The sequence below is a fragment of the Saccopteryx leptura genome, chromosome 1 (assembly GCF_036850995.1).
Source record: "Saccopteryx leptura isolate mSacLep1 chromosome 1, mSacLep1_pri_phased_curated, whole genome shotgun sequence".
NCBI lineage: Eukaryota > Metazoa > Chordata > Mammalia > Chiroptera > Emballonuridae > Saccopteryx > Saccopteryx leptura.
Window position 1 is genome coordinate 281000462 of NC_089503.1, and position 27149 is coordinate 281027610.

Sequence of the window (27149 nt, forward strand, 5' to 3'; positions counted from 1 at the left end):
GATTTTCAGTAGCTCTTTATTACTTAGAAAATGAGGATATGAAGTTATTTAGTGTAGGCTTCTCCTCAAGGTAGTTCATTTGTTCTGCTTCCAATGCCCCTTTAAGTTTATAATCCTATAGTTTACCTGTAGTCTAAAAATTTCCACTTACCCATGGCCCTTCTATACTGCTCACAAAAATTAGGGGATATTTCAAAATGAATATGAAGCTACAAAATATCCCCCAATTTTTGTAAGCAGTATATCCAGAATACAATGTAGAACACAAATGAGCTTAACGGAAGGCTATATATACTACTTATTCACTATGCAACCCTGCGTAGTCTCTGTGTCTCAGTTTTCCATTTTTTTTTTTTTTAAATAAACCTTTCCTTTTTCTTTTTTTTTAAATCTTTTTTTTTTTAAATTTTATTTATTCATTTTAGAAAGGAGAGAGGGAGGGAGAGAGAGAGAAAGGAGAGAGAGAGAGAGGGAGAGAGAGAAGGGGGAGGAGCAGGAAGCATCAACTCCCATATGTGCCTTGACCAGGCAAGCCCAGGGTTTTGAACCGGCGACCTCAGCATTTCCAGGTCGACACTTTATCCACTGCGCCACCACAGGTCAGGCCAGTTTTCCATTTTTAACATAGCAATAATAATACCCATGTCAAGGGGGTATTATGCACTATATATTAAGTGCATGTAAAGCAGTTATAATGGAACACGGCACCTCATGACTGCTCCAGAGACATTCATGACTATTACTATTACTTCTTATACTGGTATTATTTTATAATGAATAAATGCACAAGTTCTCTTCCAGCATCATTTGGGATATTTGCCGGCCTTATACTGGCTTTCTGATGTCTGATATTCCAATTTTAGACTTTTGAGTAAGAAAACATATATTTTATTTCAGTCCCAGAAAGTATATGTGACTGCATAGTGAAAAAGCCCTAGAATTAATGTCCTTGGACTTTGGTATTGACTCTATTCCTTATTATTATGTCACCTTGGCAAGCCTCTCACTGGGAAATTCTGAAGCATTCTGCACATTTTTTCAGGGAGTTCTCAGTGGGATCAAAATCCTATTGCCCACAGAGGTAACCAAGTCAGTAGTAAAACCATTACTGGCTTTTTCCTCTCCCTGTCTCGCTTCCCACACTCCTGTTTCCGTCCCTAAAATCATCTCCCCAAAACCCCTTCGGAATCCAGTTCCTCGTGTTAGGCTCTACTTTCAGAAGAGAATGCAAACTAAGACACAGAAAAATTTCTAGGTATAACTGTTTTAATAATCTTTCTCACTAGCTGGGTTTAAAATATTTTTTATTGATTTTAGAGAGAGAGGGAGAGACAGGAACATCAATCTCTTCCTGTCTGTGCCCTACCTGGAGACCCAGCCAGCAACCACTGTGCTGTGGGACGATGCCCTAAGCAGCTGAGCTATCTGGCCAGGGCCTCACTAGTTGAGTTTGGGTAAAATAAAACAGAGGCAAGGAAGGAAGGCAGAGGCACGTTGTGCTTATGAAAGCATGTGTACTGAATGGGGCTGAAGTTGAGGAGATGTAGTTTCAATAATTAAAAAGGGGTGAACATACAATAATGTGTACAGAGATGTGTTGCAGAATTGTGCAACTGAAAGCAGTAAGATTTTGTTAACCAATGTCACACCAGTACATTCAATTAAAAAATAATTAAATAAAACATAAAGGGAATGCTGCTTTGAACGTTTACCTTGTGCTAATCCTGGCTTTATGTACCTTAGTGGCCAGCCAGGTGAGAAGATGATGTTCTCTGAAATCAAACTTTGATCTATGGCTGCCTTAATGTTATACCTCTGGGGTTATTATTGTCATATGCCCAGTACAATGCTATGCATGCATCATTTGCAGCCTTAAGCTGCAAATATGACTAAGTGTACATAAAGGCACAAATAACACAGTTTGTATTCTACACAGTAAGACATGTCTTAGAAGAACACACTGAGGGTTGTAATGACCAAGGAAGAATGATGAAGGCAAGGAAAATAAACCCCAGAAAAGTGATTACATAGGATAACAACCAGACAATGGGATACTCAACCATAATTACTTTCTATTAAAACATTTTAAATAAACTTCTATTAGTGCTGGAGTTAACCTTGGGATGAAGCAAATTCTAAGCCTACTAATGACATTTAAGTATATATCCGTAGAATTTCCCAAAACTGATATCAATCATGAAAGTTTCCAACTAAATTTTGATTTGACTCAGGTTGTCACAGAGATAGTGAAGTTTCATTAGTTCCTTCCTTCCTTTTTCCCTCCCTTCCTTCCTTCCTTTCTTTTGACAGAGACAGAGAGAGTCAGAGAGAGGGACAGATAGGGACAGACAGACAAGAAGGGAGAGGCACCTCAGTTGTTCAGTGACTGCTTTCTCATATGTGCCTTGATGGGGGGGGGGGGCGCTCCAGCAGAGCAAGTAACTCCTTGCTCAAGCCAGCGACCATGGGGTCACGTCTAGGATCCTATGCTCAAGCCAGATACCCCGTGCTCAAGCCGGATGAGCCTGCACTCAAGGCAGCAACTTCAGGGTTGCGAACCTAGGTGCTCTGTACCCCAGTTCGACTCTCTATCCACTGCACCACTGCCTAGTCAGGCCTAACACCATTCCTTTCTAATTTCATATTCCCAATCCCCTAATGCCAACAGTCAGCCATTTCTATTTCTTGCTTCTCTAGACATGTCTCTCACATTCTCATTTCTGTGCTGTGGTTCAAGGCGTTTTGTCCCATCTAGATCACCTTTCACTTCCCCTTTCTTCTTATTCAAATCCTCCCAACACAGATTAACTGACTACCCTCTTTTAGACAACATTGCAGGGGTATACATCTTTATGACTACATTATAGAAGTCCACATAGCTCTAAGTCTTTAGGACTATGGTTAGAAGATCCAGATTTGTGTTCTGAGCATAGCATTTATTAGCTTTGTGACATTGGGCAAGTCATTCAGTTCAATCATTCATCAAATTTGTAATGCACACCTTATAGTGCTGGATGCTACAGCTACAAAGTTGAATGAGATATGGTTCTGACTTCAGGATCATCAAACTTGAAAGGATATTAAATTCTTTAAAAAAGTCTATAAACATCACAGCGTAAGAGACTAGGATAATTAAATAACTGTTTCAAAATCAGGAATAGGTATATTAAATATAAGGTATTTAAAAATCACAAAAATCTAAGTTTTGACTTATTTAAAACCATGCTATATTCCTTTAAAAGTAGCTCATGGTTAGAATGTTATTTTAGTGTTTAGAATCGAGGCCATGTTGAGATTTTGGTACCTTGCCAGCTTGGAAAGACCTCTCTAAATTAAGCTGTAATACCTGCAGACCTTCGGAAAAGGTAGCTGCTCCATAAAGATCCCACTGAGGCTATAAACAAGGGTGTGTTAGCCGTTTTCTTTAACAGGTGGCTTTTGCAAAGATTTCTCTTTCAAAGGGCTTCTTGGGCAGGTGTTCTTACAATGTTTAGATAGGACTGCATCACAGGATCTAAAGCAGACTGTTTAAACTCATAAAACACTTAATTTATAAACTCTAAGTAAGACTTTCAGATTTGGTAATCCCAGGAGACTCTTTATAGAAAGTGACATGACTGTGGGTTAAAAGGTTCTGCTAATTATATTTCTTACTCAAACCTATTATCTAAACTTAGATCACACTGTAGCTATGAAATGGTAATGTTGACAGCTTCTTAAAAGCATTTCACAGGTGCTTTTTATTGAAACGTTGGTTAAGTAACCTAATTACCACCTTCTCAAAATTATCCTAACTCCCCATAAATCCAAAAAATATTTATTTTCCTAATTTTAACATATTTAAAATTTTCATTTGCATAATATAGAAACAAGAGTATCTCTTGCAAAACTGTCACAAGAAATAAAATACCTACTAATTAGAGAAATAAAAACCACCCTTTATTTTTGATATTGTTAACTAGTAATGAATTAATTTCTTGTTATAATAAAGGACAATCCTAAAGATAGTCCTATCAAATAGAGGTACAAATTAAATAGAAAAAAGAAAAAAACGTAATAATATTTCAGTGAGTCCTATTAGAAAAATAAATCTACTTACAGCAGTGGCTCGAGAAAGTTCCCGACATGTGCTAAGCAGTCCATTTTGTAAATCATCCCTCTGTAACATCACCGTCTGAATGGCTGCTGGGTTATCTGCATTCATTTCTATCTCTTGGCTGGCCGATAGCAAAGCTTGCTCAAGCGTGTACTATTTCAATAAAAATAATTACATTTAATGTTCTGCATCATCGAGTTAATTCTTTTTACTTTAGTTATCAGTGTCCTGATAATGATCATATAGAGTAATATCAATTACAGATAATAAATATAATTGTCCTACCTTCTCCTTGTGGAGCTGTTGAAGTTTCTCCTCCAGAGCATGCACCACTTTATCTTGTTCACACAGACGGCTTAACTTGGCCTAGGTTATAAGAGAAGATACTTTGTTAGCAATTTTTTCTCCAGTAATTGGAGTTAAGTTAGTAAATCACTCCTGTAACTGGAGGTGCTTACAACAAAAAAACACATTTAAAATAGCTACGGAATACCCAATTATGTCAATCTTTATTTCAATGAGTAAAATAAAAATTTAAATATAGCTTATAAAGACAGAATGCTTAAAAAACATGCATATAAAGTGAAAAGGCATTTCCGCCATACCAGTTAACCTACATTATTCAAAATATTCTTCGTAATCAATCAGTCTCAAATGTTTTAAACATATCATTTCAACATGGTTAAGATTTTTCCCCCTACAAACTGTTGGATAGAGGCTAATTAATATATGCAATCCTTAATTAAAATACCAACTGGATTTTGTTTTTATATCCTTAAAATAACGCTTTTATGTTCTTAGAAAATATTATAAACAAGAGTACTTCTAGTTACAATAATACATAACAAAAATACTGCTAGTGGAGAAAATCACTTTCAGTAGTTTTATTTTTATTTATTCACTGATTTGAGAGAGAGAGACAAACACACACACTAATTTGCTGTTCTCCTTATTTACACATTCATTGATTGATTCTTTTAAGTGCCCTGGTTGGGGATCGAATCGACAACCTCTGTGCTTTGGAACAATGCTCTAACCAACCAAGCTGTCCTTTCAAGGCCCATTCTATGTTTTAAATTATGAAAATATGAGTGTACTCTAATAAAATTTCAGAACTGTAATAAACGAATTCTCCACATGTCTGAAAATAAACATCTTGGTCAAACTGTAAATATATGGTCTACCGAAAAGTTCTGTCCGTTTTTGGAATAAAACAAAATACAAATTTTTCTTACTGTCAATAAACTTTATTAAATAATATAATTGCCATTATTATTAAGATTTCTTGCTAGCGTGAGGGCAATTTGTATATCCCATTTTTGAAAAATGTTTTATCTTTTGATGCAAAAAATTGAACCAGTGCTTGATATCTTCTTCATTTTTAAATTTTTTGCCCTTCAAAAAATTTTGTAAGGACAAAAACAAGTGATAGTCGGAGGGTGCTAAGTCCAGGGAATATGGTGGATGCGAGAGACATGCTTCTGTAGCATTTCTTCCTTGTTGAAATTCATAAAAATTACAGTGGTGTAAATGAACTTTATCAGTAGCCATGGGTATACTATTGCTTCACACATAAGACTAACGTGAATCAACTTTGTTTTAGTTAATTTGCTACGCCAGTATGTATACATTAAGTGATAAAAATAGAGAGGCACACATGCGCCAAATAAACATGTGCTTACGTGTCGAAACTTGTGATAGAAACGGACAGAACTTTCCGGTAGACCTTATATGTTCCAAACTTTTTGGCATAATGACAAGTAAGCAGAAATATGAGATTTCACTTTCTTTGCTATTTATCTATTAAATTTATCACTGCTACACAAAACTCAAGCTACACCAAATGGAATACAGTGGTCTCCCCTTAACCATTGGGAATATGGTCCAAGACCCACCATGGACACCTGAGACTGCAGACGGTCCCAATCCCTATGAATACTGTTTGTCCTATACACACAGATACTTTACGGCTTTACTTTTTGCTGTATCTGAATTGTCAGCATCACTACTCTTGGAGTTTTGCGGCTGTTATTAAATAAAATAAAGGTTACGTGAACACAAACACTGCTATACCGCAACATCTCATCTGGCAATTGAGATGGGTACTAAGTGCCAAATGAGTAGGCAGGAAGTGTATGCAGCAGGGAGTGTATGCAGCAGGGAGCACACGCTGGACAAAGGGATGAGTCACCTCCTAGGCAAGACGGGTGGGACGGCATGAGATTTCATCATCATACTCAGAATGGGATGAAATTTAAAACTTATGCATTATTTCTGGAATATTCCTTTGCCAATTTTGAACTATGACTGACTGCAGGTCACTAAATGGACATAGCAAAACCTGATTAGGCGGGGATGAGTGCATAATGAAATGAGATATAACTCAATGAATAAAACCAGGGGAACGAGGAAAGAAAATAATCAATTTACGTAATAGAAAAGCAAGGACTGACAGAATTTGTAGAGGCTGATACTTTCTCCAAAAGATTTAGACAATATTACTTTGTCTCCAGTCCTACATAATTTTTTTTTTTTTTTTTTTTTTTTTTTACAGAGACAGAGAGAGAGTCAGAGAGAGGGATAGACAGGGACAGAGAGATGAGAAGCATCAATCATTAGTGTTCATTGTGCATTGATTGCTTTCTCATATGTGCCTTGACTGCGGGTTTTCAGCAGATCGAGTAACCCCTTGCGCAAGCCAGCGACCTTGGGTCCAAGCTGGTGAGCTTTTGCTCAAACCAGATGAGCCTGCGCTCAAGCTGGGGACCTCGGGGTCTCGAACCTAGGTCCTCTGTATCCCAGTCCGACGCTCTATCCACTGCGCCACCACCTGGTCAGGCCCTACATAATTTTTAACAAAATTGTCTTTTACTTTCATTTATGTGATTCTTAGTAAATTCACCTGCTAACTATGGGGGTGAGGGTGGACAGAGAATAGATTGGGAAGTGAGCCTTTAATTGAATTTAAGCACAAATAAGGAAAATGCTAATTTATTTAATGTCATTCTAGAGGGCAGAGGAGTACGAGGAATCTTTCTCGTCACACTTAATTACAGTGTTTTCACGGAGAATACGATAGCACTGATGGTTAACCACATACAGCATGTGAATACTTACATCAATATCTACTTCGTCGGGTCTATATTTGTACAATGTGCCTCTGCATTCATCTTGTGACAGCTGTAAGGAAAAATGTCATATAGCAACTTTAAAATTAATATTAAAAATATATTTATTTAGCCTATAGTTAATATTTTAGACTTATATAACAATAAAAAAAATGGGATTTTAATGATTCTTATGCTTTCAGAAGTTTAATTCAGGCACATATCATTACAAAAATAGAAAAATATTTAACAGTGATACAATATGTAAGATTCATAAGAATGATGATAAATTCAGCTTACCAAATAAAATAATAAGCTGGTCAAACAAAATCATACAGCACCTTACATTTGTCCATTTGTAAGACACACATTTTAATGAAAACTGACAAATACAATCATAGCAAATTACTGAATCCAGTATTTGGATCAGGCATATTTCAACAGAACTGTCTTTCATAGTATACACATAATCACACAACTGTGTATGTGTACACTCAAATGTTAACACATCTTAGTACAATTTTGCTAACAAAGCCTGTAACAAATTGTATACATATACATAATAGATAAACACACATACACTATATAGACTTATCTTGTTCTTCTGTCTTAAGAACTAAAAGATAATGGAGGAAAAGTATGGGTTTAATCGAAAGGAGGAAAATCATCAAAATCTCATAAAACTGAAAGCCTATGTTATCATAAACTATAGTCAAATTTCACTAAACATTTAGTGACACCATTTGTCTTACTATATTGTAAAGAATTACATATTATTCAATGTATTTAAACACTGTCTCTTCAGTTTCGTTCAAATATCTTTTGGTGAAACAAATCCTCATTTCTGATTGTGCTTGCTAAGACTTCAATAGCCACTCCTGTCAATTATACCACAGATCACATCATATAGCCTTTGCAGGCAGTATTTTACTTTCTCTCCTGTCTTCTGACTTTATATTGACTGCTAGCCAATAGCAAAAACACAGTAGGAAAAATTTAATTGGGCTCACTGCAGATTTACTAAATGGTACATTTTTCTCAGTAGGGATGGTAATAATGTATCCCAATGACATTCTGGATTAGAAAATTAAATTTCATATATACACATAAAAAGGTATAAGAATATAGAAGTTATAACTATATATGCCCTTTCTTTAAAAAAAACTGCTTAAAAGGAGGCATAATTTAAACAGCAGATAATTTTGAATGGATTTAGAAATGTGGGAATCAGGAGGTTAAAATGTAAACATTCCAAACATACAATAGTAAATCCTGGATTTTCATGTTTCATTTCAAGACATAACTTTCACGTACCTCATGCAAATGAACCTGTGACTATTTAAGGGTATGCACAGTGATTATTAACCACAAAACTTTCATAGAAATGAACATCACATGAAAAATGAATTTAATGACCCAAGTCAGAATACTTGTGCAGTATTTTGAAATAAAGATTGTTGAATATGTCCTGAGGGTGTTAACTGTCATTCTAAATTAAAGAACCTAGAAAACAATTTATACTCTTATCTGAAAAAATATATAAAACAAGTTTTAAAATGCTTAGATCCATGATAAAAAATATGTAGGATGACAAAAGTAAATCTTAATCATAAGAAATAAAAGACACAGAGCCTTTAGCTATTAAAGGTCCAAATCTGCATATTTAATATTTAAAGTTAAATGCAAAACAGCTTTACTAAAGTATGGGATGTGTAATTTGAACATAACTAGTGGACAGTGCTACATCCAGATTGAAAAATGAATTGTATCCTATACCCCAGGGTCAATAAAAAAAGACTAGTAATTTTAAATGAAAATTTAGTAATTGCATATTCACTTTCATATCAGTTGGTATATTATAAAAAAGAAACAGGCATCGTGTAGTTATATTTAGTGATATATCCTTATATAGATACAAATGTATTATTTACACAAAATAAAGGTTTTTGTACCTCTATTTTTAGTATCACTAAAAATTTTATTTAAACCTCTTATGATATTATTCAATAAAGATACTCATTATTAGATACCAGCTAACAAAAATCTTAAAATAATAAACCTTCTACTATACACTATTTTTACTTGTCAGTAGAAGAGGAGTGTACAAAAACCAGATTATTCTTTAAATGATTAACTTTTAAACATGGCTTATTTTTCATTACTGATCATTTCTGAGGCCTTTCTTAGGAATAGATATAACTTATTAAAAAAACAATATCCACCTGGAACTGAAGGAATTTGCTATTTAGGGCCTGAATATGAAAATCCTGGTAAGACAAATGTAATTTTATAAATATTCTGATTAACTCAAGTTCTGCATAATGTACTCATGGCAATATTATTTTATCATTTTTCAATTCATCTTTAGCAAAACAAACAAAAAAACCCCCAAATATTCTGGTTTGAAGTACCTTTCTTTTTGTAAGAGAGAGAGAGAGAGAGAGAGAGACAGAGACAGAGACAGAGAGAGGGACAGACAGATCAGAAGGGAGAGACAAGGAGCATCAATTCTTTGTTGTAGCACCTTAGTTGTTCATTGTTTGCTTTCTCAAGCAAACAATGACCGGGGGGGGGGGGCGCCTCTACAGCAGAGCGAGGGACCCCTTGCTCAAGCCAGGGACCTTGGGTTTCAAGCCAGAGACCATTGGGCTCAAGCCAGCAACCATGGGATTATGTCTATGATCCTACACACTCAAGCCAGCGACTCCACACGGCACTCAAGCTGGTGAGCTCGGGGTTTTGAACCTGGGTCCTCTGCATCCTAGTCCGATGCTTTATCCACTGTGCCACTGTCTGGTCAGGCTGGCTTGAAGTACTTTAACAGCACTAGAAAAGCAAATAAAAATGGCTATGTAGTAATTAGATAAGTTTGAGCACTGCTCAAGCATTAGAGAAGTATATTATGCAAACTTTACTGACTATATAAGGGTATGTATTATTTTTTATTTAGATAGCCAGAACTCTTTCATAAGGTATCTAATAATCTTTTTTAAAAACTGCCTTGGCATTAAGTTAAAAAAAATTAGTTTGTTCATAAAATTCAACTTTCTGTATTATCCCCTTTTAAGTATGTGGCATATATATATATATATATAGATACACATATATATACACACAAACCCCAGGAGGTTTTCCCCGGAAATATCTGTTGAAATTAGACATTATATACTACGAGGGCCCAAAAATGTTCACAGGGCTTTATAAGTATTAGCCAATATTAGCCTGTATTTTTTAAATGATTTTTTATCAGGTGATTAAATTTGCTGATTAATTATATTATAAATACTCTGATACAAAAATGTAATTATGAAAGATGAGAGGTTGATTAATAAATGCAGAGGAATTTAAAAAATGGTGCTTAGTTCTTTTGCATTTATCATAAAACATTACATTTTCACTGTATTTTCAGCTAAATTTCAGGAACCATTAACAGCACTGTAATGCAATGTCAGAAAAAGCACAACGATATTCAATATAAAATTTGATAAAGTTTCTCTTTGGATAATAACATGATAAATAAAACCTGTAGGAAAAAAAAATCTACTTTTACTTTATGCAAATTTATAAGCACTGTTTAAGAAATGTATCTGACTGAAACTTTTATCCATCAACAATGCCCTGCAAAATGCCTGACCCCAGGCAGTGGTGCAGTGGATAGAGCATCAAACTGGGACGCAGAGGATCCAGGTTTGAAACCCCAAGGTCACCAGCTTGAGCGCCGGGTCGCTTGCTTAAGTGTGGGATCAAAGATATGACCCCATGGTTGCTGGCTTGAGTAAGGGGTCACTCAGTCTATTGTAGCCCCCCGATCAAGGCACATATGAGAAAGCAATCAATGAACTAAGATGCCACAATGAATAATTGATGCTTCTCATCTTTCTCCCTTCCTGTCTGTCTATCCCTGTCTCTTTCTGTGTCACTAAAAAAAAATAAAAAAAAATTAAGTATTATACTAGTGGTCTATTAAAAAAAAAAAAAGAGAAGAGACCACCAGAAGATTCTCTAGACTTGATGACAATGCAGAGAGTCAATAGTGATTATGTAGCAACTGGGTGCCCAATCATGCCCAGCCATGGCTGTTGATATTAGACATTCAGATCTTCCTATTTGGTACAGTTTTTTTTCTATCAAGTATTAATATGTGCCAATAAATTTATATAAATCTACTGCTCTTTCAGTATTTAAGGTCACTGATGCTGTAAGATCAGTGTTAGGTATCTACACATTTTTCTTATTTTTATGTTTGATATCTCCACATTAAAAAAAACAACCTTCCAGTTAGAACTTTTAGTGTGACTGTGTAATTGCAAACAGCAATGATGTCTGCATCATCGATGCTGATTAGTAATCAATACAAAAAGGAAAAAGACAAAACAAACAGGAACAAGCAGGCTAACACTCTTCATAACCTACTGCAACAAAATGGCTTGATCTCATACAATTTAGCATTATATGAAATGATAACTGAGAGTTCTATCAGTTCCAGAACAAGTGCTAAGGAAGGTTCTCAGGGTGGTATTTTGGAAAGGCATGTCAAGGTTCTATAATCTGGTAAATGGAAAGATTCAATTTTCTTTTGAAAAGTAAAGCAAAGCTGTTTAACTTTAAATATTTAATACTTAATCTCTTTATTGCAAATGAAAAACAATGTTCAATCATAAAATGCACTTTAAATGTTTTGAAAACTGTGCTGGAAAATGAGTCACCCTCCCCCCAACTGTTTTAATCTCACAGTTGCAAGGCCATGATGCAGACCCCGAGGTGACTACAGCAAACCAGAGGCCTTGAAGCTAGTGTGACCTCAAGGTGCCTTTTTATTTACCAGATGTTTTACATATTTTAATCAAAACGTATTCATTTTTCATGTTAGTTAATTTTCTTCTGTACAACTTAAATAACTAGAACAGGTCATAGGCCACAGGTATTTGAGAGTGTTGAGGTGAAAGAAGCTGATGTTGCAAAACACACAGCTAAGAACATTTAGACCATGAAATACAAAAAAATTGGATAGGGATGTATAAAATGACATCTTTTGCAGATCTGCAGATTACCAAGGTCCTAAATGAAAGGCAGACAATTGCATGTTACATATTCTGAACTAGGGAAAAGAATGAGAAAAAGTTATGGCTATCCTGACACCTGCATAAGAACGGTAAGAATACAGGGAAAAGATATGCCCAGTATGTTAAGAAATGGCCATCTTTAGGTTTACCATACCACAGTACAGTAACTAGATTTAAAGAACTTCCATACAATAGAATCTATTCCTAAAACATTGAGGGGGTATTATGGGGGGGCTGCCTCTAAAAGGAAAAAAAATTTTTTAAGTTTTCCCTAAAAATCAGTTATAATGCTTTTAATCAAAATTAAGGGCAATCTCGTAAAAATTTTGCAACTGTACTGCAGACCTCCAAGTACATATCAATCAAAAAACTCTGCACAAAAAGTTTAGGAAAATGGCACACTTAATATTCAACAGCAAAATGTTCAGCGAAGCCATGCTAAGAATTCTGCAGCATCTTGAAAAGCATGGATGAATTGCATTTTTCCAAATAGACATAAACAAAAAATGGAATAAGGAAAACACTAATGTTATGAGTAACTCTGAGGATAAACCAAAACTGTCACTGAGGGATTTTGCAGATGATAAAGCAGTATCATTCACTGTCCAAGACCTTACTTGCTGGTACAGTTGGGGTCTTAGCGCCGAGTTCTCAATCATTGTGTGAACCATGGTGATAATAGGTTCATTTTCTTTCATCTATTTCAAATCAGGAGGAGCATACAGCAAACGTCAGTTTACAGCATAGCTAGATTTGAAAGACGACACTGTAAATATAGCCTCTACTTTAATATCTTCCTAATAGTGCAGTTGTTTACATTTTACCCCGAAGTTGTACAGATCTAAGTCATATAAACCATTTTGAACAAGTATTAAATGCTGTAAAATACGTTTAAGGTTATAAGAAAAAGCTTACTAATGACAATATTGTTGCAATTAGGTTTTACTCCATAAACATAATCAATTAATGAATACTCCCACATATATTAGAGTAGATGATAAAGCATCATGATTCAGAGGATAAACCAGAGGTTGAGAACCAATGAACTCAAAAGGAGAAACACAGGCTCATTTAATAGGTTAGTAAGAAAGCTTAAAATGATCTTCAATTCTTGATAAGGTTAATCAGAAAATTCAATTCTCTACAAATAATAAAATTTTATAATAATTAATCTATCTTGTTACTTAGATAACCACATTGTTGATCTTGATAGACATTTACATATATATATTCTATTTTGGATTTTCTCACAGTATGACACATTCAAGGATATGCAAACTAAAATTTACTTAGCAAAAACTTAATGTACCTCCTTAGCTCCTAAAAAGGCTGAAAACAAGTTTCACATTTCCAGCTATGTTGTACTTAATTACTGCCTCTAGAAAAATATATGCTTTAGCAGGCTCTGGACTCAAGAGTTAAAGCATTCTGACAATCATGATATATATAGAGAGAGTAAAAGGCCAACAGAGTTTATACCATTTATAAGAAGACAAGTCTGTGTATAATTGCAATTTGTGACATTTATAGTTTATATTACAGAAAATAAACATTTCTATCATGGTTAAAAAATGCTACTTAGTGATTTAGCTAAATCTACATAAAAATTTACTAATCTCAAGATTAATAAGCATAAAATAAGTAAAAAATAAAGCTTAAAACTGTATATCTATAAAATTTTATTTTCAGCCTAGTTATAAATGTTTCATGTCAATAAAATCCATTTTGGTTGTCAAATTAGAAACTTCCTATGGCTGTTTTAAGCTATTTTTTTAAAGTCTTTATTTATTGATTTTACAGAGAGGAGGGTGGGGGACGACAAGAAGTATCAACTCATAGTTGCTTTACTTGAGTTGTTCATTACTTGCTTTCTCATATGTGCAGGCAAGCCCAGGGTTTTGAACCGGTGATCTCAGAATTCTAGGTTGATGCTTTATCCCACTGTGCCACCACAGGCCAGTTTAGGCTCCTTTAAAAAAGTTTTACTAAAGCTAAATAATTTATTTTTAAATCTACATATCTACATATTAGTTAAACTAGAACTTCTATACATTGGTGGAACTCAAATCTACACATCAGTTAAATCATTTTTAACTTAATTTTTAATTTATTGTGTTGATATGGTTTTAAGTATCCACTCAGTATACACGTTAGTTAATCTTAAACACCCTCCCCCAAGTGTTATCCAATAAGGGACCAAGGCATTTGTAGGTGACATCTCAGGTACACAGGAAACATATGTGTTGATATGCAGTACAGAATAAATTTTTTACAGCGTGGGGAAGTAACTTATAAACAGAAAACTACAGATATAATAATACAAGCAACAAGTCTCTATTTTGGTATTATTTAATTTTAATTTTCAAAGCATCTCATCTATACTCATTTTTCAACGGCATGCCATGGAAATTGGACAGAAGAGTACATGACTTATTAATGTTTAAGAAGTAATGGAGATCAGATTATATCCAAATGTAAAGGACATTCAAGGTCAAAGTGAGATTTCCCATTGAGTCTTGAATATGTGGCACTACAAATGGGCCACTGAGTCAAACGGCCAGTTCTGACAACACGGCTCACTCCTGTAAATGGCGCTTTAGTGTGGTACAGATTAATGACTAATGTTCACACTCTAGGCCTGAGGAATTTACTTAAAAATGTATCTAAAAAGGAAGAAGAGACAATATGGTATCCGCAGAAGGGTAACGAAACCTGATTTATTCAGGGGAATACTTTGAGAGGGTAAATATACATGTATATACAGGGAAGCTGTGTGTGATTTAAAAATGCCTCTTTAATTTACATGGTAGTAAATATTAAGTCACTGAGAAAGGATCATTGCAAAAGCAACTAGCTTAGGAATAGAAAAACTAATAGGAAAAATAGTACTTGAAGTATACCAACTGCAGAGTGTCTCAGAGTCACTTCTAGATTGTAAAAAACTTCCAATATACACATTAAACCCTAACATATTAAAATTAGAAGGTCCTTTTGGAAGCTGAACAAATGTACAACAAAGGAATGAAAATGTTAGCAGCAATTATTTTGAACTGTGTGAATGTGGATTACTTTTTCTATACTTCTCTACATTTCCCAAATTTTCTCTACTGAGTGGTACTGGTTTTCTAATAATAATAATAATAATTTAAAAAATTTATTGAAGAGTCAGGAATAAAAATATATAAACAAGAAATAAACTAAATTAATGGAATTATTATCCTCTGGCAAATCCCCCTTGCTGGCATAAAGAGGCTAAGTTCTAGCAGCCTATGCTTGTATCATGCTCCATCCTGGAATCCTGCAGTACGGTGAGGCTCGGAGCTGGAGAGCTCTTCTCAATCTTCATTGTCTCCTATGAACCTATATCCACATCAGAAACTTATTGGAAAAAATGTAAACAATAAGCTACCAATGCATTTGTAAATACATATGTCTATCTTATAATATCTTCTTTCCTTTTTATTATTGCCTACTTCAGAAATCAAAGTTTGAGTCTAGACTAAGTTGTTTGTAACCCACAACAGAATCACTTGATGATCTCGAAAAAAATACAGTCACCCAATTCCCAGACAATTCTAACGTCATTCTTGAGAATCCTTAATGTAGACAGTACCATTAAAACATCAAGGTGACAGGCTGGTCTAAAAATTCCTTTGGAAGAAGGAACTGTGATGTTTTCAAGGTGTTAAAAGTAAGCCAAATGCAATTTTATAACTGTGAGTGTTCCTCAGCTCACATACTCCTCGGGACCCCATTTTACTCAACTTGATGAGAGGGGACAGGACAATCTGCGGAAAGGCAGAAGAAGTGGGACCATTTCAGAATTCCCTTGGGCATCACACCAACCTTCGGAATGGCTCTTAGGATGACTGGGTAGGGTAGTGGGCTATGAGAATGGTCTGCACAGGAGAGTCGTACCTGTGTGTGGAGGCTCTCTCCTTGTACATGGCATGGAACAGCTGAAGCCAACTAAACACAGTAATTAGAATCGTATATAATGAAACACTTTTAATGATCTGATCAAACTTGCACTCTTCGCAGAATTGCTGAATTGGAAATACTAGATCTGCTTTGTCTCTAGATATATCCTAAAAATAGGCAGTGGTTCCTTTCACTAAATTACCTCTGAAATATTCTATATTTTAATACTTAGAAACTGACCTGTTTCTGTAACTTACACTGAAACAACACATTTCACCTGGCTTTTCCTACATAAAACTTTAAAACCATTTTTGAGTTAGAGCAGTAAAGTCTAACTGAAAATCATAAAATCCATAATGCTCTATGAGCTCCTTGGAATTTCGTGTTTGACTTCATTAGTTTTTTTGTTCATTCGTTCCTCCCTCTCTCCCTTCTTTTTTTTTTTGTGAGAAAGAAGGGGGGGAGGAAAGAGACAGACAGGAAGGGAGAGATGAGAAGCATAAACTTGTAGTTGCGTCACTTTAGTTGTTCATTGATTGCTTCCTCATATGTCCCTTGACTGGGGCGGCTCCAATTGAACCAGTTACCCCTTGCTCAAGCCAGCGACCTTGGGCTTCAAGCTAGAGATCATGAGATCATGTCGATGACCCCATGCTCAAGCCAGCAACCTTAGAGTTTCGAACCCAGGTCCTTAGCGTCCCAGGTTGATGCACTATCTACTGTGCTATTACCAGTTAGGCTATGTTCAAGTTCTTAAAAGAAATAAAATAAAACAAAAAAAATGAGTATCCAACAAATTTCTTCTGGTTTGAATACAAGAATCCTAAACAGCATTATGATAATAGCGTAAATAGCCGACATGTTTAAGGAAAGAGAGCAAGAGAGAGACTAATTAGCATGTGGAGGTCCTTTAATAATTTACTTGGGAATGAATTAAGTGTTTTGTTTCCTGCTTTTAATTGCTTCTTTCAAGTAACAGTTAATACAGGTTCAGGTTTCAGTTAACTGCTAAATTATAAAAGGGCCATTATTTTGTAATAAAATTTAGAATGTATGATTCAGGCATTACATTATTTTCATAGTTAACTTAAACAATAAACAAGAAAATGTTCTAAGTAGAAACATCTTAAAAACACACAGTTATGCCAATGCATCTCTGTTTACAGTAAAAACATCGATTTTTACTTAAATTTGTAAGGCCAAGTGTTTAGGAAACTATCTAGAAAATCTAAATACTTGAAGTACTCTAGCCTCTTCCTCAGCTTTGAAGTATCAATATGTTGGGTAATATGAATATAAAGCATTCTTTGATTTTACTGTAAGAAATATCTGGATTAAAAGACCCAAAATCAAATAACTTTTTTAACATGATCATATATAATTAGGTCATACTTGCTAGCATCTTAAGCAGAACTTCCCAACTGACCCCAGAGGCTGGGAATGGGCTACAGGTGTGTGCAGACAGGCACCATCTGAGGTGCTCAGTGGGTCTGTCATGCTCTGCACATGACCTGCGTCAGTGTCTTTCAAGGCTGTACAAACACTGTCACTTTCTACATGTGTCATGCAGGAAAAGGTTAGAAAGCACTAAGATGCTGTGTGGAAAAACTATACTTCTCTTTTCTTTGGTGTTCTGATTATATTTATTTATTTATTTTTATTTATTTTTTGGTGGCAGAGATAGAGAGTGTCAGAGAGAGGGACAGATAGGGACAGACAGACAGAAAAGGAGAGAGATGAGAAACATCAATTCTTCGTTGCGGTTCCTTAGTTGTTCATTGATTGCTTTCTCATATATGTCTTGAGGGGGGGGGGCGCTACAGCAGACCAAGTGACCCCTTGCTCAAGCCAGCAACCTTGGGCTCAAGCTGGTGACCTTGGGGTCTAGAACCTGGGTCCTCCAGGTCCCAGCCTGATGCTCTATCCACTGCGCCACTGCCTGGTCATGCTTATTTATTTATTTTTTTGAGAGAGAGAAAAGGGAGGGAGAGAGGGAGAGAGGGAAGGAAAGAGGGAGTGAGAGAGATGAGAAGCATCAACTCATAGTTGCAGCACCTTAGTTGTTCACTGATTGCTTTCTCATAAATGCCTTGACTGGGGGGCTCCAGCTGAGCTAGTGACCCCTTGTTCAGGCCAGCGACCTTGGGGTCATATATATGATCCCACACTCAATCAAGCTAGCAATCTCACGGTTTTCAACCTGGGTCCTCAGCATCCCAGGCCAATGCTCTACTCACTGCACCAAAGCCTGGTCAGGCACTGGTGATTATTTACCTCAGTAGTTCCAAAACCTGATTGTAATAACAAAAAATAACCTATGGAGATCTTAAAACACACACCGGGCTGGCTGCAGCTCTGACAGTGTGACTGGGGAAAGAGGGCCACGGGTACTGGACACTTGGTTTTTGTCTTTCTGCAGACCCACTGCAGTGCTGACAGGTTATCAGGCATGAGAAATGGCAGTCCCATCCTGCATTTCTCTACGGCAAGTAACTGAGGACTAATTCAACCATCACCAGTAAAGACTTTTTCAAGGTCCTGATGGATCAGTACAAAATGCTGGTCAAGATACCTGCATGACTGTCAAAAGACAAAAAATTCCACACTAATTACTCAAACACAAGTATTGCATCTAGATTATAATAGTCTCTTGTCACTGTGTAAGACATAGTATTAAGAGACTTAACCCCCTTTAAAAAAATAAATTGAATCACCTGACTAGGCGGTGGTGCAGTGGATAGAGCGTCGAAGTGGGATGCAGAGAACCCAGGTTTGAAACCCTGAGGTCGCCGGCTTGAGTGTGTGATCACAGACATGACCCATGGTTGCTGGCTTGAGCACGGGGTCCCTGGCTCTGCTATAGCCCCTTGGTCAAAGCGTGTATGAGAAAGCAATCAATGAACAGCTAAGGTGTCACAACGAAGAATTGAGGCTCTCTTCTCTCTCCCTTCTTGTCTGCCTGTCCCTCTCTCTGTCAATAAAAATAATAAATAAATAAATAAATAAATAGAATTTTATTAATAGTATTAGTGGACTCAGCAGAATCAAGGGGATCTGGGGGTGTTATACAGGAATCCAATTTTCAATTTTTCTATTATTCTAGCAACTCCTAAATATCGGTTTCAAAGGCTCTGTGACTATAGGAATCAGAGCGGCTGCAGACGCAGAAGGAGCAGGGTGTTGTAGCTCATGAGTAATTTTTAGGGGGAAGGGCAGGAAGGAAAAGAGATTAGCAGTGAGCAGAGCGAAGATGTTCGTTCATACAATTTATCCTTGGAAAAGATTAATTCTCCAATCCTCCTTTAAGTATGAGAAGTGGTTAAGTAGTGGCTTAATCGCTTTTTACCAAGTTTATATAATAAATCATCTAGAATAGCATTGTCCAACGGAACTTTGTGTGATGACAGCAATGTTCTATCTTGGTGTACTCCAATACTGTAGACATCAGCTACAAGTGGCTCTTTAGCCTTTGAAATGTGGCTCCCATAGTTGAGGAAATAAATTTTACTATGATAAAAACATAACTTTAGCCTGACCTGTGGTGGCACAGTGGATAAAGCGTCAACCTGGAACACTGAGGTTGCTGGTTCAAAATCCCAGGCTTGCCTGGTCAAGGCACATATGGGAGTTGATGCTTCCTGCTCCTCCCTCCTTCTCTCTCTCTCTAAAAAAATTAATAAATAAAATCTAAAAAAAACCCCAAAAACATAAAACATAACTTTAGGCCCTGGCCGGTTGGCTAAGTGGTAGAGCCTCGGCCCAGTGTGTGGAAGTCCCAGGTTTGATTCCCAGCCAGGGCAGACAAGAGAAGCACCCATCTGCTTCTCCACCCTTCCCCTTCTCCTTTCTCTCTGTCTCTCTCTTCCCCTCCCACAGCCAAGGCTCCACTGGAGCAAAGTTGGCCTGGGCGCTGGGGAGGGCTCCTGGCCTCTACCTCAGGTGCTAGAATGGCTCGTTACAATGGAGCAACGGCCCAGATGGGCAGAGCATCACCCCTGGTGGGCATGCCGGCTGGATTCCGGTCGGGCACATGCGGGAGTCTGTCTCTCTGCTTCCCTGCTTTTCACTTCAGAAAAATAACAAAAAAAAAACACAAAAGAAACAACAAAAAAAGATAACTTTAATTTAAATGTAAATTTAAACAGCCACATCTGGCTAGTGGCTATTTTATTAGATAGTAGGTCTAGAAATTCTAGACTAGTAAACTAAGTATTAATTTCCCCTGATCTAGCTCTCATTCCCAGAAGAGGAAAATCTTTGCTCAAGTTCTTTCTTGTAACTGAGATCCCTTGAGTCTGAATCTGCGCTGACAGCTGCTTTTTTTTTTTTTTTTTTAGCAAGCAGTCTAGATGATTTCAATCTAAGCTATAGAGCTTTTGTCCTTCCTTGATAACCAATGAGAAGACCCATTTCTGTGCTGTCATTTTTCATTTAAATGGAAAATGGACTTGTCCTGTGTTCTTAAAGATATCTTAGAAAAAGAACTTTTAAGTTGGGAATCTGTCTTAACAATAGCAAAAAGCCATGATAGTCGGTCTAATCACTGAAGAACCCACTTCTTAAGAATGTCCTCCTGTGTAGCTCAATAAACTGTTAAGATGTGTGGCAAAACTAAAAAGCTAAAGAATTTGACATGCGTAGGGTAAAGCTGTGAGGAACAGGCTTTGAGGAATGCAGGGGTCTTTATAAACAGGTCATGTAGACAAGGACAATGGAAATACCTTCCCCTCTCACTGGAGGCACATCTGAAAGTCCCAGACCCTGAGACTGAAGGCTATGACTGACTACCTATTGAAACTATCACTGCTTAATAGGAAGCAGCAAAATTTGAAGTGACTTTTTTAATAGAAGAATGTAAATAAGTCTCTTTATAACTGATGAGGCAAAGTATTGAAGCTTATTTGAAAATTTTAAAGCAATCAGAATAAACTCCCCATGCTATGTATGGTTTCTAAAAGTAAAACTTTAGAAAAATATTATAATTGTTTATATTAAGAAGAATCAATAGTACTTTGAAAAATGTAGGTAGACTATGTATTGTTTTCTTGAAGAAAGAGAAATTTTAAATAAAGGAACAAATTGGGACACTAACGTAAGAGTCAAACATGTCTGACCTTCCCTTAAAAGACAAAAACCATTTCTAAACTGGCTTCAGAAATTCCGGTAGATAAAGCACACTTACTGAGAAACAAGAAACTACTCCAAACCCAGCAGAACAAAATTTTAAAGCTGCCATTTTGAGATATCTATACCTGCATTATAATTTTTAAAAAAATCTTTGAAGGTCTAAGCTAATGTCTTTCCAAATCATTAACTTCTATAATTTACTTAAAGTGAATTTCATCATTAAAAAATATATAATGGTTTTTTAACTATACATATATATTTAATTAAAATCCTTTTGACTTTAGGATACATTTTACATATCTGATTTTTATTTCAGTGGCTTATATCTCTGTTAGTAAAAAAAGGCATCTATTCTGCCATGGGTATCTACTCTAAAATATATTTGAACTTTAAATCAAAATTAAAATGTCTTCTAGATACAAGGATCTGGATTTTATTAATAGCAACTATATTCTTACTGAGTTATATAATTGGTACTGAGTAGCAGAATTCCTGCCATTAATTCAAAGATTTATTGGCTTATGTATGCAGTTATGACATGAGCATACCCTTAGGTCAATCCTGGAAGTGTTTTTGGCATTTATGCTCAACTTCATTTCCTTCCTGGGCTTTAAAAGTCATTTCAGAATTCTTATGCTTTAAGTACTTAATAGGCTACCCTACACCGAGGCCCATCAACCTTTGCTGAATAAGCTTTCTGACAAAATATATAAAAATAAGATAGAAACGAAAGGTATAGTAGTTGGTTTACAAAAATATTTGCTTTTGTAAATACAAAACAGAACTGCATAATTATTATGTGTTTTAGGAGGGGTGAAGAAATTGTTTTCATTTTCTTATCTTGTTAGATAGGAAAATAACCAGTATGTAACCAGGAGCTGATAGTCCTCAGGTAACAAAGATCAGCAACCTGAAATAGAACTAAATATAAAAAAAAATCCATTAATTTTTAAAAAGCCAAAAGTGATTTAAAAAAAAAAAGAAAATTCATTAATACAAAGTATGCATCCTCGCTTTGTGATTTCAAGCAAGTCATTAAAACAGAATGACAAACTAAAAGATCATATTTTGTAGGGAACAGAAAGTTTGTGAAATTTCCCAAGTTAGATGAAAGATGTGGCAGGTGGTTTTTGCACTGCCAAGATTTGGTGACTAAATGGTAATGAGCAGCTTAGCACATCTAAACTGTTACGGTGGCCTGTTTTATCGTGCCATGCAGACAAGCTACAGTAATCTGTTCAGAGAGTTCTATAGAATCTCATGATTTCCTATTTTCAGCAAACTTATGAAGTACTTTAAACTTAAGTTTCAAAGCATTTTTATTTATTTTTCCCAAAAGATTTTATTTATTCATTTTAGAGAAAGAAGAGAGAAGCGGGGGAAGGGGGTGACGGGGGAACAAGGAGCAGGAAGCATCAACTCATAGTTGCTTCTCATATGCGCCTTGACCAGGCAAGCCCAGGGATTTGAACCAGTGACCTCAGCTCTCCGCATACCAGGTCGACGCTCTATCCAGTGAGCCACCACAGGCCAGGTGCAAGGTATTTTAACTTTAATATCTACTGCTGTTGGGCAGATGAAATACTAGCATAATGTACTAAAACTCCAAGAAGCCAGCTGACTTAATTCTACCATTTTTATACATTTCTATAATCTCCACCTTTGAATGGAGGAAGGGCAGGCAGGATGACGGGGAGCTGCACATCTGGGGTCCTTCCGGCAGTCTGCAATTGGGTTTTCTGTTTCTCCACCAGACAACGAGACTGTGAAAGACTGCCGTGCTGTTTCCAGCTGTAGCTGGAAGAGAAAACTAGGTCTCACTTTATTTCCCCTGGGGCTTAAACTACTTACAGTTCTAGGTCTAAACAAACAGCCAAGGCAAAGGTCCTGATCCTTCTCAAAGTCCCATGTGCTATTCCCCAAGGATTATGTGTTCAAGAAACCTTTGCTATATCAATGAGGTTAAAGGTGTCCAATATTTTGAACCACTTTTGCTTTTAGTTTTTTGGTCAAGGAATTGAGGGAGAAGATGTCAACCTTGATTTCAGACCTAAATTGGGGATGTACTGAAGATGAAGAGCTCCATAAGTAACTAGCAATATGTAACTGACACTGCAGCAAGAGAGGTGTTTTAGACACCTTTTGTATATGGGGACCCACTGGCTGCTCACAAATGCATAACATCTATGTGTCAGCAAGTTAGTCTTAAGGGGGAAACCCTTGGTCAGTGGAGGGTGAAAGCCTGTACAAATGCTTCCCTCTTCTTTTGCTCAGGAGGGTAATTTTTCAGTGTTTTCATTCATTTGTCCACAAGAACGAGTCAGATGAAGCTCAAGTTGCCTTCTGCAGTTGATAAATTTCCTTCTGCCTTGCTCACTCTCTTTACTCCTGTACCTCAGTATCACTTCCCAAAGTAGACTTTTTGTAAAAAGCCCTGCTCAAGGAAGCCCAGCCCACAAGCTCTGCTTTCTGGGAGAAACCTAGGGACTAGAGATGAAAAATAACAAAGAGACCAGTAGTAAAATGATGTACTACTTGATGAATGTTTAGATGAGAGAACACCAAGAAAAAGGGGACTTCCACAGTTAAGATTTGAGATGAGAGAAAAGAGCAAAAAGGGACAGATTAATTACTGGTTAAAATATAGAGGAACCATGATTAATACCGTGTAAACACTGGACAGGCCAAGAGATCAGAGTACTGACACATGTATAATGTCTTTCTACATTGTAAATTCTAATCTATCCACTGTCTTCTTAGAGTTCTGCCATTATGATCTCCTCCCTCCCTCCCTCCCTCCCTCCCTCCCTCCCTCCCTCCCTCCCTCCCTCCCTCCCTCCCTCCTCTCTTTCTTTATTTTTTCTTGTTTTCCAAGAGAGAGGACAGGAGATAGAGAGACAGACTTAAGCATGCGCCCCGACCAGGATCAACCTTGTAACTCCCGTCTGGAGCCTATGATCTGTCCATCTGGGGCCATGCTTGTAACTGAGCTATTTTTTTTTAAAGCTTTTTTTCCCTTTTATTTTTATTGTGACAGAGACAAAGAGAGTCAGAGAGAGAGAGACAGATAGGGACAGAGAGACAGGAATGGAGAAAGATGAGAAGCATCAATTCTTCCTTGTGGCACCTTAGTTGTTCATTGATTGCTTTCTCATATGTGCCTTGACCGGGGGGCTACAGCAGATCAAGTGATGCCTTGCTCGGTCCAGATGAGCCTGTGCTCAAGCTGGCGACCGCGGGGTCTCGAATCTGGGTCTTCTGCGTCCCAGTCAGATGCTCTATCCACTGCACCACTGCCTGGTCAGGCGTAACTGAGCTATTCTTAATGCCTGAGGCGGAAGCTCCACAGAGCCATCCTCAGCGCTTGGAGCCAATGTGCTCAAACCAATCGAGCCAAGGCTGTTGGAGGTGAAGGCAGAGATAGAGAAAGGGGAAGAGGAATGGAAAAGCACATGGTTGCTTTTCCTGTGTGCCCTGACCGGGATTTGAACCCGGGACTTCCACATGCTGGGCTGACGCTCTACCACTGAGCCAACTAGCCAGGGCCCCATTATTTCTATGATCAAATATGCAGAGGAAGAGGGAGGCAGAAAAAAAAAGGAGAAACAGGGTGTGAGGGAAAGAGAAACAGTATCATTCTTAATAGTAATGCCTAAAATGGATATTCTGTACCATGTAAATTTGGGTTAGCAAGTGTTAAATAACATAACGTTCAATTTTCTAGTTTCCTCGGTTTGCTTTTTCCAAATGCCTCTTCTGTATCACCTAGAAACACTACCACTTGACGCTCTCAATCATCCTTCAGAATAGAAGCTCCAGGGCCCCTTGAAACATCACAGAAAATGGGATCTTGCTTAATAGCTCAGGAGAATGAAGTTTCTGAATTAACATGGACAATGAAAGCCAGCAAGTCTTTTCAATCATCTTGTAAGCATTTCTTCCCTTATTAGGGAAGCTGTCTTTCATGAACACAAAGAACAAAATACAAAAAAGTTCTCTTGGAATTTTACCTTGAATGGTTTCAGTACCAATTACGTACACCCAGCTAGCTGTTCCTTTTAGCATTTTCCTTGGCAAACTATGTTTAAAAGTGGTCAGAGTTCTTGTCTATAGAGTTTTATCTTTGTGGTTTCTTGAAAGGAGTTAGAAAGCATACTTATGAGGAATGTCTACAGCAACGAATTATGGACTATCAGATTTTTTTCAAAAGTCACTAGTAGTTTTAGTATACAGTTCATAAATTAATATTTATTTTAAAATCACATCATAAAAATCTTAATGTCACTATAAAACTTTTGCAAATTAGAAAGTTCAGCGTGCTCTTCAAGATATTTTAGTGTTAAACAAACATGATTTTCCTACCCCCCCCCCAAGTACTTGGTAATACTTTAAAAAAATGTAAAACAAGACAGAAGGATTTAGCTACTGTCTCCTGCAAACCTTGAACATTTTCACGTAACAAAGAACACTATAGAAATGCTTAATCGGTATTTTTCTCTTAAGTATACTATGGCAAACTGGTTTGTCATGAGAAACTTTCGGCTTTTGCATAAGAATTTAAGGATAAAATTCTTTAGCCATCCATCTGGTGTTAGAGACTTGAGAAAACAGATCTAAATTGGGTCATCTCAAAAGGAAGCTGGAGACGTCATCCCAGCGGAAGGTCTTGCACATTGTTCCCTGAGCCTTTGGAATGTCTGAACTGGGCAAAACAGCCTTTGGGTTAGGCCAAACCAAAAGTGCAATTCCAAACAATTGTTTGTAAAGCTCTCAGGAAAGCGGACATCCTGACTATGAGGACCAAAAATTGGGACATTACTTGGAAGTTGCCCCACTATGTACAGCTAAAGAGTAACAGCTTACTTAGCATCTACAGAAATTCCTTCCTTAGCTCATTAGCACCCATAGAAACCCCCTTCCTTCTCCTTCTATTCATGCAATTGTTTTCTGCCCCCTTTTCATAAAAATCCTTGCGCCTTTACCCCATAATCAAGACATAATTTGGGTTTCTGCCTGAATCTATGACTCCAGATTGCAATTCTTTTTGATGTCAAAGAAATATTTCCTCTCACTTGGGCTTTTTATTTATAGGATAACAAAATATACTATTTGATGTTATAATAAACTCTTGGGCAGGGCGTTGGGATAGGGAGGTGGAGGGATAGAGCAAAAAAAGGACCCCTCCCCCAAATCCATACTTATGGACACAGACAACAGTGTGGAAACTGCCAAGGTGGGGTGGGGGAGGGGAGGAGGGGATGGTGGGGATAAGTGGTGATGGATGAAGACTCGACTTGGGGAGGGGTGAACACACAATACAGTGTACAGAGATGTGTTGTAGAATTGGGCCTCTAAAACCTAGATAATTATGTTAACCAGTGTTACTCCAATAAATTCAGTTAAAAAAAATGACTTAAGTACTATATGTCCTAGCTGGGGGGGAGATAGCTTCAGCTAGGTAGAGGCAAATGAATTTCAGTGATGGTAGAAGAGGCATATTCTTTCCCCAGTTAACAATGGGCATGGGCACTCCCCAACATAGGTGTAGCCAACTAAGGTATGTCCCTTCCTTTCCTGTTCTCATGCAGATATTTCTGATGCAATTAACTATATTGACTCTCGAAGGGAGAGAGGTCAAGACAGAATGGCATAACTTTAAAGGCAATTTGTGAAAGCACACTCAATGTTACACTTTTATATTTAAAAGATGAAAAAACACCTGCTGCAGTGACTGTGCAAGTCAAGCTCAGACTTGTTCAAGTGTGGTGGAGATTCTCAGAGGGTGGCTGGCTACAGAAGTGGTATAACTACACAGAAAGGCAGGATGGGCTTGGG

At 36.9% G+C, this 27149-nt stretch overlaps 1 protein-coding gene across 16 annotated transcripts in view; it reads right to left on the minus strand.

The window, feature by feature from the left end:
* Positions 1 to 27149, minus strand: part of PLEKHA5 (pleckstrin homology domain containing A5) — a 277256-nt gene that overhangs the window by 35760 nt on the left and 214347 nt on the right. For 7 of the 16 annotated variants that reach the window (XM_066354968.1, XM_066355026.1, XM_066355007.1 and 4 more), the window contains 3 exons: positions 7214 to 7276; positions 4382 to 4462; positions 4100 to 4249 (listed from right to left, as the gene is read on the minus strand). In XM_066354968.1, the coding sequence (XP_066211065.1) occupies positions 4100 to 4249; positions 4382 to 4462; positions 7214 to 7276 (294 nt within the window). Of the gene's footprint in view, positions 1 to 4099; positions 4250 to 4381; positions 4463 to 7213; positions 7277 to 7783; positions 7820 to 12883; positions 13014 to 27149 lie in introns of those variants that run through there. The other 9 variants (XM_066354940.1, XM_066354932.1, XM_066354985.1 and 6 more) reach the window with 3 other exon arrangements.